The sequence below is a fragment of the Trichechus manatus genome, unplaced genomic scaffold (genome assembly GCF_000243295.1).
Source record: "Trichechus manatus latirostris isolate Lorelei unplaced genomic scaffold, TriManLat1.0 scaffold00002, whole genome shotgun sequence".
Taxonomy (NCBI): Eukaryota; Metazoa; Chordata; class Mammalia; order Sirenia; family Trichechidae; genus Trichechus; species Trichechus manatus.
Genome location: NW_004443938.1, coordinates 1,387,757 through 1,401,088, shown reverse-complemented (window position 1 = coordinate 1,401,088; position 13,332 = coordinate 1,387,757). Strand labels below are relative to the sequence as shown.

The window sequence follows — 13,332 nt, the reverse complement described above, 5'->3', positions numbered from 1 at the left end:
CCCTCTACGCACCCTGAAGTGGCTCTCCCGGGAGGACCCTTTGGCCACGTACATCCTGCTCTTCTCCGTCTGGAGCTGCTCGTAGAAGGGTTCATCCAGCGTGAAGCTGTCCATCAGGTCGCAGCCCACATACAGGCTGTAGGTCTCACCCGTCACCTGCACCGTGATGTTCTTCCACTGGGAGTCGGCCAGGCCCACATCCTCTAGGGAGATGACGTGCTGCATCCCATCCACCCAGTAGATGAGGTCCAGCGTGTCGGCCGGGCCATTGGAGATGACTTCGAACTGTCGCTGTGCGGTGCCCGGGCCCTCCAAGGCCAGCAGGGTGCCCCGGGACTTGCGGTCCTGCTTCAGGCTGGCCACCAGGAAGAAGCCCTCCTTCTGTCGCATCATCTTGGCCATCTTGCTGAGGTCATCAGCTTTCACCGGCGGGATATAGTCAAAACGGACGAACCGGTATGCCGGCACGCTGGGGTCAGGCCCTCGGAACTGCTTGACACCAATGGTCTTGCGGTTTATGTTGCTGATACTGAAAAGGTTGAAGGAAGCACCATCATCTCGGTCAGCAGCTGCCAAGGGAACAGTGGCAAGGAGGTTACGAACAAACAGCAGACAAGGGCATGGCTGGTCTTTCTTTACAATCAGATCACAATTCTACAGGCAACAAATGCATGCAGTCATCCAATTTTTTTTTGGGGGGGTGCTTTACATGAAAGTTTAAAATTCAAGTTAGTTTCTCATACAAAAATTTATACACACATTGTTATATGACCCTAGTTGCTCTCCCTATACTGTGACAGCACACTTCTCCTTTCCACCCCGGATTTCCCGTGTCCATTCAACCAGCTCCTGACCCTCTCTGCCTTCTCATCTCACCTACAGACAGGAGCTGCCCATTTAGTCTCATGTATCTACTTGAGCTAAGAAGCACACTCTTCATGAGTATCATTTTATGTCCCACAGTCCAGTCCAATCTTTGTCTAAAGAGTTGGCCTTGGGAATGGTTTTAGTTTGGGGCTAACAGAGAGTCCAGGGGCCATGTCTTCCGGGCTCCCTCCAGTCTCAGTCAAATCATTAAGTCTGGTCTTTTTACTAGAATTTGAGTTCTGCACCCCACCTTTCTCCTGCTCCATCCGGGACTCTCTGTTGTGTTCCTTGCCAGGGCGGTCATTGGTGGTAGCCAGGCACCATCTAGTTCTTCTGGTCTCAGGCTGATGGAATCTCTGGTTTATGTGGCCCTGTCTATCTCTTGGGCTAATATTTTCCTTGTGCATTTGGTGTTCTCCATTCTCCTTTGCTCCAGGTAGGCTGGGACCAATTGATGCATCTTAGATGGCTGCTCGCTAGCTTTTAAGACCCCAGCTGCCACTCACCAAAATGGGATGCAGAATCTTTTCTTAATAAACTTTGTTATGCCAACTGACTTAGATGTCCCCTGAAAGCGTGGTCGCCAGACCCTGCCCCTGCTACTCTGTCCCTCAAAGTGTTTGGTCATATTCAGGAAACTTCTTAACTTTTGATTTAGTCCAGTTGTGCTGACTTTACCTGTATTGTGTGTTGTCTTTCGCTTCACCCAAGATAATTCTTGTCTACTGTCTAGTTGGTGAATACCCCTCACCCTCCCTCCCCACTCTAGTAACCATCAAAGAATATTTTCTTCTGGGTTTAAACCTTTTCTTGAGTTCTTATAATAGTGGTCTTATACAGTATTTGTCCTTTTGTGACTGACTAAATTCACTCAGCATAATGCCTTCCAGATTCATCCATGTTATGAGATGTTTCATGGATTCTTCATTGTTCTTTATCATTGTGTAGTATTCCATTGTGTGAATATACCACAATTTGTTCATCCATTCGTCCACTGATAGGCACCTAGGTTGCTTCCATCTCTTTGCTATTGTGAACAGTGCTGCAGTGAACGTGGGTGTGCATATATCTATTCATGTGACAGCTCTTATTTCTCTAGAGTCATCCGAAAATTTACTGCTTCTCTTCTTTCCTTACAAGAATTGCAATGCTATATTTTAAATAAAGCCACTATCATCTATCCTGGAGTCCCTGGGTGGAACAAACAGTTAACTTCTCAATTACTAACCAAAAGGTTGCTGGGTGGAATTCACTCATAGGTGCCTGGGAGGAAAGGCTTGACAATTCACTCCCAAAAGGTCATAGCCATGAAAACTCTGCGGAGCACAGTTCTATTCTGCACACATTGGGTCACCATGAGTCGGAATCAACTTGATGGCTACTGTAGGTAGGTATCGTCTATCCCAGGACTACTAACATGTGTCCACGGAATTGCTGCTGGCCCATGAAGGCAGTTTCCATCCATGAGGACTTGAAGGGCTTGTGTCCGAATGTCAATCAACAAACCTCACCAAGAATACAGTCTAGCTCTGCTGGCATTTTCCAATGCAAGACTTTCTCGATGAAGGAAGCAATGATTGACTTAAGCTCTGGCACAACTTCTCTGCCTTGTCGCACACCAGGAGTTTGAGCCGCACTGATTCTTCCTGTTCTTGTTGTTTATTCCAGAACTAAATCTAATGGCAACTCTCCTCCCTACCCTTTGATTGCCCAGAAAAAGAAAAGAACATTCCAGAAAATAAATGCATATTTATCTTTGAGACTGATGAATTTTCAGAAAGCAACTAAATTACATGCTGCTTTCTCGTAGAGGTCATCTGAGGTAAACAGTTATGTCGACATGCTATGGGTGAGAATCTGAGGCAATCATTGGGCGCAGGGCATTCTTGGCAGAGATGCACATTTTACCCTTGCAGTGGTTAATTTTACATGTCAGTTTGGCTGGGCTAAGGTTCCCAGTGGTTTGACCAAACACTAGTCTAGCTGCTGTTTCGTAATGTAACGTAATGTGATATAGTCTAATCACCTTCCACAATTGATTAATGTGATGCAATCACTCAATCAGTTGAAAAGGAAATTTTCTTGGGATGTGTCCTGCCTTCAGACAATAAATAGATAAATCTCTCTTTCTCTCTCTCTCTCTCTCGACTCTGCACTCTTTCGGTCACCTCACCTATAGATTCTGGGCTGCAAGCCTACAGAAGTCTCTAGCCTACCACCTGACCTCCATAATCGCGTGATGCATGAGCCAATCTCTTGAAATAAATCTCAATCTATCTCTCTCTGAACCCTGAGTAAGACAATCCTCAATAAATGAATGGTTTTAAGTTACCATCTAAGCTACTGGCAAGAAAAGTTACCAAACTTTACCAAAATCATAACAGTTTAAATAATTCAAAATAATTTACTCTACAAGAAGTTTAAACAAAGCTGAACATTTCATCTAACACCTGAGAAGTTAAAACATTAAATGCACAGTGTTGGTGATAGAAGTACGAATCGTGCAACTTTCTGGTAAGCTATTTGGCAATATGCCAAAAATCTTCAAAATAATTAAAACCTTTGGCTCAGCAATTCTACTTTTGGAACATATCCTAAGGATATAATCATAAATTTCTAATGATTTATTCACAACAATATTTATTGTAGCATAATTTATACTAGTGAAAATAAAAATAATATAATGGAAATTGGTCTAAAAATATTGGGATTTCTCCCTTTGATGGAATACTATACAGTCATAAAAAATGATGCATAAGAAAATTAACACATGGGAAAATATTTATGATACACTTTAAGTGAGAAGACAGTGGGAAGAAAATAAAAAACACCAGATATTTCCAGTGTCGTAAATACAGGATATAGAAAAAAATGGCTAAAACGTGCAGAGAAAAGTGTTGTGTCTCTAGGTAGAAGGGTATTTTTCTCTAATACCTGAATTTTCCAAAATCAATCATTTCAAACTATATGTACTCAAAAAGTAAATTATACTATATTTGAAAAGAAGCTAACAAATTCTAGCAGGTTGGGTTTATTTTGTTTAGTCAAGCCGTACGCCACATGCCCAGCTAGCGACCAGGCTCTCGGAACACTCACCAAGCAAGGTGGAAGACGCCCACAAAGCCAACAGGGCCAGCCTCCAGAACATCCTGCCTCCTAGGAGCAAATCAAACCCTCGTTAGTTCTGAATACGTAACTGCAACGCTTAGTGCAGACTGTCATTTTTACTCATACGGCCGTTTAAATATTGTTGTCCTTGAGTCAGCCCCCGACTCGTGGTGACCCTGCGCACAATGAAATGAAACACTGCCCAGTCCTGCGCCCTCGCCACGATGGGTCATGGATGGGACTGTGGTGATCCACAGGGTTTTCACTGGCTGATTTTCAGAAGCAGATCACCAGGCCTTTCTTCCTAGTCCATCTTAGTCTGGAAGCTCCGCTGAAACCTGTTCAGCATCATTACAATATGCGAAGCCTCCAGTAACGGGTGGGGGGTGGCTGCACGTGACATGCATTGGCCGAGGATCGAACCCAGCTCCCCTGAATGGAAGGAGAGAATTCTACCATGGAACCACCAATGCTCCATATTTAAAAATAGTTACATTCAAAAACCAGAAATAAATGTATCTGTGGGAAACTGAAACGTAGAGAAGAAATGTGGTTTTGAAATGAGATTCTCCTAGCTGTAGGTGCTACTTGTTGGGCTGGTACTTATTGACCAGCGCTGTGCTCACTGCATTCCAAATAGTTGCGTTACTTAATTATCATAATGACATATGAAGTAAATACTAGTATCCCCGTTTGACAGATGGGTAAGTGAAGACCTTGCCCAGAGTACTGCTGCCCATAAGCAGTGTCGCCAGGACCTTTAACCCAGGAATCTGAATTTAAAAAAAAAAAAGAATCCATCCTAGTGAAAAATAATACATTAAAGCATTTTAAGTAAATAGCCAAGGAAAAAAGTGACGTATAAGTTAATTAAATAAAATAAATATTGACTGCATTTGAAAGTAAGAAGTTAACTTAAGTTGGTATGTCATACTTATGAAAACCATAACGTTTTACCTAGCAATAATTTACCCTGCTTTTCTGTTTTCCTCCAGGCCTGTTTTTCCATTCTAGGGCTTTTAGCTGGCGTGGTCCCACAGCACTGCGCCGGGAGTCAGGAGCCTGGGCTGCAGCCAGCCTGCAGTGTTAACCCCTGCTGGACTCGGTCCTCATGTCAGCCACACGGATGTGGAGACACGACTCCTTGGTCCTTCCAGAAACACCCGTGTGCCGCCTTCTAACTTAAAGCTAAAGCTTAAATCTCATTCCCCACACATTTGTAATAGTAAAGCTCATCGTCTTCTTGGTGATAAAGAAGACTCCCTCTTCAAAAATATTTGGTTAATTGGAAATGTCACCTCTCAGGAATGGAGAAATATTCCAGAAAGAAAGGAGAGTGTCCTGCAGGACCCCTAGGTTGCCTCCCAGATCAAGAGTTGTGTTTTACACAATGCAAGACACACAAAACACCATAAAGTTGCCTTGCACTGAACTCGACCTATTCCATGGCAGGTGGCAGGAGTGCACAGGGCTTATGCCCCAGGCTGCCTGGAGTCAAAGCTTAGCCTGTCAACTGTATAATCTAGGCAAATTACTTAACACATCTGTGCCTCAGTTTCCTCATCTATAAAATGAAAATGAGCAACAACAACAAAAAAACCCAAACCCACTGCCATCAAGTCGACTCTGACTCACAGCGATCCTACAGGACAGAGCAGAACCGCCCCATAGGGTTTCCAAGGCTGTAATCTTTACAGAAGCAGACTGCCACATCTTTCTCCCACGGAGAGGCTGGGTTTCAACTGCCGAACTTTCAGTTAGCAGCTGGGCGCTTAACCACTGAGCCATCAGACCTCCTTAGAATGAAAATAGTCATTAAAAATGTCTGCCTCATAGGGCTATTATGAGAAATAAATGAAGCAAATGAATATTTGTAAGATGCTTAGGATATCATATAGTACAGCAAGCAAATTATGGTGTTGGCAAAGAATATAAAATATATCATGGACTGCCAGAAGAATGAACAAATCTGTCTTGGAGGAAGTACAGCCTGAATGCTCCTTAGAAGCAAGGATGGCGAGAATTTGTCTCACATTCTTAGGACATGTTATCAGGAGGAATAAGTCCCTGGAGAAGGACATCATGCTTGGTAAAGTAGAGGGTCATCAGAAAATAGGAAGGCCCTCAATGAGATGGACCCACACAGTGGCTGCAACTACGGGCTCAAGTATAACCGTAATCATGAGGATGGCGCCGGACTGGGCAGTGTTTCATTCTGTTGTCCACGAGGTCGCTGTAAGTCAGAACCTAACAAAAACTAATCACAATACCAAGCATGCAAGTATTTGTGGAAAAAACCATACACCTACATGTCTTGAATGCTTTCTACTATAACTTTTTGATGAAGTAGTAGTAATAATAATAATGTTAATAAGGCCTCCTTATAGGTTTTGTAAGATGATTAAATGAAATGAGTAAACACCTATGCTTAGAATAGCACCTAGCACACAGGAGCGCCACAGAAGTGGTTTTAAAGGAATAGTGGGTGGGCAGGGCACATCTGGAAGGCTTCTGCTGGGTCCTCTGACCGTCTGGCAGACGTGGGCTGTCTGGGGATCTCCTCACTGGCTCCAGTATACCGCTTATTAAAATTACATTCCCCAGAGACAGCTCGGAGATCGCTGGCTCTGGTAAAGTGCGATCCGTCCAAAAAGTGAAGTTCAAAGTTCTAGGCGCTCAGATCCCTGAGCTAAGGCTTAAATAGAGTAACCTGAATTCAGTTATTCCTAAAGTCAGGTCACCGTGTGTCTCTGACTGGGGCGGGCTCCTTTAAAGGTCAAAGTGTCCGGAGACTGTTACTTGTTGGTGAGTCATGGCCCTGTCTTATCTCACAGGATTGTTACAACAGTTACAACAACAAAAAATAATCAAACACACTGGTGTAGCTGTTACAGCCTCACTGCGTGCAATGTCAGACACCGTAAGATCCGTATTGTAGACACACAATGAGATCCAATCATCCTCATGACCGTGCCTACGCTTTCACTTTCCCACATTAATATGTGTGCTCATGGTTGTATATTTCCAAAGGAAAAGAAAGCCAAACCTTTCTTCAACAGAACTTCACCAGAACTTATAAAGCTCTTTTCAAATTATTTTTATACCAATAACCAAAGCAAAAAATAACTTCAGTGGGAGATACGCATTTACTTCCATCAAGAGTTCCACAAATTGCACTTACTGGCAAATAAACCCAACTTTTCATCAGCAGGACCAGCTACCTTTTAATATGCAAATCACTCTCAAAAAGTTTAAAGACAACTGTATTCCATGACAGTAATAGCACTTTTCATAGACTGACTTCTACTTTAATGACACTTAGAATTAGAGTCACTGTAATCTCTGATTCCTTTTCATGTTCACTGGAACATGGTTCCTCATTTTTCTCTCAGAGTCCCGCTCAATAACAAACTAACGCAGAGTCCCTCGCTCTGAAGCTGGACATGCAGGTGTTCACACAGGTCCCAGGCGGCATAAAGTATGGAAATGGACCAGGAGTCACTCAGTAGGAGCAAGAGCCAAGGAGGGAGAGCACGTGAGTAAGAAGTTTACCAGGAGCTTGCTTGCCTCAACTCTTTGATTAAGTAGTGAAAACACACTGCAAATGGACTGTTGCTGCTGAGGTGTTCACAGATATACCACCCACCCTAAATTACAAGTCCACATTATAGGTTTTCCTTCTCCCTCTTAGAAATTAAGAGAAACTTTTTAAAAAGCCATCATACAATGACATGATTTGGTAAATTAAAAAAAAAAAAAGAAAAAAAAAACCTTACCTGGTCTCTTGATGACTGACCGACGTCCCGAAGCAAGTCCAGAAGGACTGACGGCCGAGGAGTGGGAAGGCTCAGTGCGGCCCCTCTGTGCACATGGCCCGGCTCTGGTGCTGCAGGCAGCTCCTCCCTTATATGCGCCTCTTGTCAGCCAGACACAGGGGACGCCGCTTGATACATCCCTCGGAGGGCTGACATCATCCGCATCCCGATCCCAGCATTTGCTCCGGTACCTGGAGCAGAAGGCCAAGTCCAGCCCTCGCCTGGGCGTCCCTTCCTCTCAGCCCTGGTGCCAGAGGGGCGGGAGAGACAGAGAGGGACAGCCGTACTCAGTCTCCTTGTCCTGCTCAGGAAAGAAAAAGGCTCTAAATAAAACTTGCAGGCTTGTCTGGAACTCCCCTTGTGCTGAGGAGGAAGAATGCAAGCACTGTGCTTGAAGCCTGCTTCAAACTGCCAGATGCAATCACGGCCACTCTAAGCCCAATAAGCAGAGATCAGTAAGGCACAGCGGGATTAGTGTTCACAGATCATTAGCCTAGGTATTGATGAAGCTGTCCACTGAATGGATTCGGTTTATCATGTGCAAAAAACAAGACAGTTCATCTAAAAGAAAGTCTGCTGACTTTCTTTCAGAATGTTAGATGGCTAAGAAGTAGTTTTGCAGCTTTGGGGAGTTCATTTTACTTGAAAGCCTGCTCCGTCCACTGGCACCAACCCCATGCGCTGAAGTTCGCTGCAGACACCTCGGTGCGCGGGCGAGCCCGTGCAGAGTGTAATCTCACAGCAGCAGGAAGCAGCCCGTCACCAGCTCCTTCTCTCGGTTAGAGGGACAGTTGGCCGTGCGACTTTGCAGGATAAAGACGAGAAGCTAAAATAGAGCAGCAACTGGTCTCCACGCTCCCACCGCTGGCTCTCAAACACTGGGTCCCTCCTGGGCGGTGGACAGGAGGACAGTGGACAGATAGACACATCACCCAGCTGGGCACAGGCTTCGGTTCTGGGCGGGCAGCACCCAGGGTGCCATGTTCTGTCTGGGGCTGCTGTGTCTGGGGCAGGACAAAGGGCAAGTCTCAACCAGAGACAGTTAAAGAGAGCATGCCTAGAGGGCGCCATCGGACCCATGTCCTTGGCAGGGGACTGAGAGAGACAGAGAAAAGGAGAGAGACAGAGATTGGAGCTGTGCAGGACGCTGCTGTTGCTTCCTCTCTAGCATTCCGGGAACGCTTTTTACTCATGGCCACTGTCTATTTCCCACCCACTGGACAGCATGGACATTTGATGCAGACGGGAAAGGCCGCCAGTCTCAAAGAATGTCCAAGATAAGAAGTTAGTATCTTCTGACGGTCAGCAAGTTGGTGGCAAAGTCATCATTTGAATAGAAAAGACTGCGTTCTAATTGACGTAACCAAATCGATAGGTTATCTCAGATTCCAAAGAGGGATGTATAACCCAGGTTTCCTCAAAGAATTCTCCAAGGACAACTGCCAGTTCATCAGTTCGTCTTTGCTCACAGGCTGGCCATCCCTGTGATCAGAAAGGGAAGGTTTCCTGCTCGGCCGCGCCTGTTAAAGCTGTTAAGTGTTCATTCCACATTTACTGAGCAGGACTGCTGGAGACAAAGCCTCCAGGAACGTGCGGGAGGAGAAGGCCTGCCTGCATAGCCAGTCGGAGAAGTAGGCTGTGGACAGAGTAAGTAAGCAGGCTGTGTCCAGGAGGGCAGGCCAGCACTCTGGGCCCCGAGAAGGGGCAGTGCTTCCCAGGGGAGAGTGCCCCTTCCCCCCAGGAGGCTTCTCAGAGGTGCAGAACTGAGCCAATGGGAGCGGGACAGGTCGGGGGAGAGTTGTCCCCCACCCAAGAGGCTTCTCGGAGGAGCAGAACTGAGCCAATGGGAGCGGGACAGGTGGGGGGAGAATTGCCCCCCCCCCCAGGAGGCTTCTCAGAGGGGCAGAACTGAGCCAATGGGAGCGGGACAGGTGGGGGGAGAATTGCCCCCACTGCAGAAGGCTTCTCAGAGGGGCAGAACTGAGCCAATGGGAGCAGGACAGGTGTGGGGAGAATCGCGCCCCCCGCAGGAGGCTTCTCAGAGGGGCAGAACTGAGCCAATGGGAGCGGGACAGGTGGGGGGAGAATTGCCCCCCCCAGGAGGCTTATCAGAGGGGCAGAACTGAGCCAATGGGAGCAGGACAGGTGTAGGGAGAATTGCCCCCACTGCAGAAGGCTTCTCAGAGGGGCAGAACTGAGCCAATGGGAGAGGGACAGGAGTGGGGAGAATCCCCCCCCCCCGCCCCAGGAGGCTTCTCAGAGGAGCAGAACTGAGCCAACGGGAGCAGGACAGGTTGGGGGAGAATACTGCAGGTGGAGAAAACAAAAAAAACCCTTGCCCTTGAGTCAATTCTGACTCCTAGCGACCCTGTAGGAACTGCCGACCTTTTGGTTAGCAGCTGTAGCTCTTAACCACTGCACCACCAGGTCAGGTGGAGAGGCCACACAAAGACGCTGAGTGGGAACTGACGGCCTGTGAGGGAAAGCTGAGCAGGTCTACAGAGCAGGGTTGACAGGGAGCCGGGAAGGCTCCACCTCAGGTGTGTGGGGCATACCTGTGGGTGACAGAATGACGAGAGATGTTGGCACCTTGATGGAAGCGGCACTCTGCAGCCATACTAAGTGCAGACGGATTGGAGGGCAGAGGGGAGAGGTAAGGTCCTGCTCAGCTTCCCTGGGGCCCCTCAGAGCAGGGCAAGGGGAAGTGGTGAGCAGCCAGGGCACAGAGGCCCTCCGGGAATGAAGACACAGGCTGGAGGGAAGCACTGGTCTCAGGCACGGGGAAAGCACGTGTCGGAAGACAGAGAGGGACAAGAAGAACTCACAGGAGCACATGAGGCACAGACACACCGTCAGGTTCCCCAAGCTGCCATTGTCACACTGTGTCTAAAGCACAGAACGCAGCCTGCAGATCCACCTTCTCGCTAGAATTCCTGTAGGAGGTGACGCGCTCTGATCTGAGGGCCATGTAGCACGGAGGGCAGACAGAGGAAGGACAGACCCATGAGGACAACAGGACGGGAGACCAACGGGGAGCTGTGATTTCAGGCCTGGCCTGTTGCTGTGTCCACCAGCTCTGGGGGGCACGCAAGGGCATGGTAAGCAGATGGACGGTTGGGCAAAGCCAGGAGCACAGCGAGTGCCTCAGATGACAGACGGAAAGCTCTGGGTGGGCTGGAAACGGCCTAACCTGATCACTGTCCAGACAGGGGTCAGGTAGTTCTTGATACAGACCAGCCAGACAAAACACCCAACATGGGGGCGACTGAGACGTACAAATGGCACAGGGGGTGGGGGACTAGGCAGAGCTCAGCTCCGGATGGCCTCCAGGACAGGCTGCTCCTGACGCCCAGCCTAGGCAGACAGGACAGGGGCACGGAGGCTGGCGGCCAGGGGGCCGGCCGGGGGCAGGGCCACATCGGTGAGTGTGAGCATTCTGGGTGAGCCGGTCAGGTCTGCAGGCTGGAGGATGGAGGCAGCAGGCCATGGGGGCCACGGTCTGGACGTGGATTAGCAGCCGCTGAGAAACAGGCCTGGGAGCCAGCTCCAAGCAGCCAGAATCACGTGCTGACCCGTGACCAGCAGGCGCGGCCTGGGCTGAGCGTGCACCTGGGGGTCAGACAGGCAGAGCTCGGGCTGGGGGCCGGCAAGAAGCACCAGCCCTGAGCTCGGGACAGGACACGAATAGAGCGCCCCTGGCCCCTGCAGGTCCGACTGCCTCCGCAGGGTGCACGGAGGTGCGCGGGGGTGCGAGGAGAGGTACGCAGGGGGCGCGCGTGGGGGGCAGAAGAGTGCGGAGGAGGGCGCAGGGGTGCAGAGAGGCGCGGAGATATGCTGGGTGCACGGCATTGACTGAGGAGAGTGGAGGGGGCCGGATGGGCGCCGAGGTGGGCGGAGCAGATTCAAGGGGCGCGGAGGAGGCGGAGGGGTGCAGAAGTAGGGGTGCACAGGGACCGCGTGTCAGGCAAGCCGCTTGCATGAGCAGGGCCCGCGGGCTGCAGGGCGGACGTGGCCTCCTGCGGGAGCCTGGACTCCGCCCTGGAGAGATGAGGCCGTTCAGCTGACACTGAGGACTGTTCCGGCCTGGCACAAAGATGACGTCTGAGAGGAACCTTTGGACGATGAGAGACCAGGTAAAAAGCTCTGACACATCCACGTGGGGGGTCAGGCCGTCGGAAGGGGGTGGGACTGAGAGGTGGTGAGGGGTGGGGGACTCGAAGATGCCAGCATCTTGGAGCCAACAGGACTTTCACCTGGACGGGGTGGGGTGGGGCGGGGCTGTACCAGTCTTAGAGCCTGGGCTTGTGGACGGCGGCTCACTTCTCAGGAGAAAGTGGAGAATCTGTCCGCAAAGATGCGCTAAGTGTCCCTCGCCTTTGCAGACCATGTTCAATTCTCCCGGCCTCGTGCGTGGCCCCCATCGCCGACAGGGCTCATGGCACCTGTGCTGAACCGCGGCGGGGGGAGAAGCTGTCTGCTGCACGGCAGCTCCAGGGTAGAGGCTTTGATGTGCACACAGGTGTGAGGCCCTGGACGGCACCTGAGCTCTCACCTGGACACAGGAGTCAGCGAGGCCAGGCACCTAGGTGATTGCACACCGAGAGTGCCAGTAATGAGAAGGGAAGGGAGCAGACAGGAAAAGAAAAGTCAGCCTGGGGAGCTGGTTTCCAGAACCAGGACCAGAGTTCCAAATCCAGCCAGCCTCACACTCACACTCAGCTGCTGGTCCGAAGGTTGGAGATCAGGGCTCCTGCGAGGACACAGAGGGTCCAGGCAGCTCCTTCCAACAAGCCAAAAGGAAGAGCTTTACTGAGGCCCAAACATGGAGTGCCCTGGACCTCCTAAGGGGCAGCCGCAGGGACGTTCCTGGAGGAAGGTTCGCAGCAGTGCCCTCACTGGGCCTGCATGGCCCACACCCAGCACTGTGCTCAGTTTCAGGCAGTGGGTCTTGGAAGCTGTTGTTATCGTTAGCTGCAAGCAAGTCGCTCCAGACTCCACAAGGAAACAAAATGCTGCCCCATCCTGCACCATCCTCATGGTCCGCTGTGGATGGGACCATTGTGGTCCATAGGATTTCTATTGGCTGATTTTTTGGAATTAGATCCCCAGTCCTTTCTTCCTAGTCCCTCTTAGTCTGGAAGCTCCGCTGAAACCTGTTCAGCATCATAGCAACACACAAGCCTCCACTGACAGACGGGTGGTGGCTGTGCACGAGGTGCTTTGGCTGAAAATCGAACCCTGGTCTCCCGCATGGAAGTTGAGAGCTCTGACTGAACCACTGGTGCCCCCTGGGTGTGGGAGGGCTGTGCGATTTGGTGCCAGAGGGCGAGCAGAATGGAGAGAGGACCAGAGCAGATGTGAAGGACTCAGGCGGGAGGCCCCTCCACTGAACACTACAACTTGAAGAACTGTCGGAAAAAGAATCTTTCGGGAGGCAGGATGCTTGTTGTCCCCTGAGATGTTCAGGTCCCATGAGCTCTGACACGCCCGGGTCCCGTGAGCTCTGACACGTTCAGGTCCTGTGAGCCCAGTGGGAGATGGG

The 13,332-nt window shown here is 49.8% G+C and overlaps 1 protein-coding gene across 1 annotated transcript in view; it reads right to left on the bottom strand.

Annotated features, from left to right (window-relative positions):
• The window catches only part of THBS2 (thrombospondin 2), a 53,258-nt gene extending 42,500 nt beyond the window's left edge, over window positions 1-10,758 (bottom strand). The window contains exons 1-6 of the mRNA XM_012554542.1: window positions 10,672-10,758; window positions 8,723-8,794; window positions 8,531-8,616; window positions 7,752-7,981; window positions 3,964-4,023; window positions 13-569 (exon numbers count right to left, since the gene is read on the bottom strand). Of these exons, the coding sequence (XP_012409996.1) occupies window positions 13-569; window positions 3,964-4,023; window positions 7,752-7,981; window positions 8,531-8,616; window positions 8,723-8,794; window positions 10,672-10,758 (1,092 nt within the window). The remainder of the gene's footprint in view (window positions 1-12; window positions 570-3,963; window positions 4,024-7,751; window positions 7,982-8,530; window positions 8,617-8,722; window positions 8,795-10,671) is intronic.
• Window positions 10,759-13,332: the final 2,574 nt, after the last annotated feature.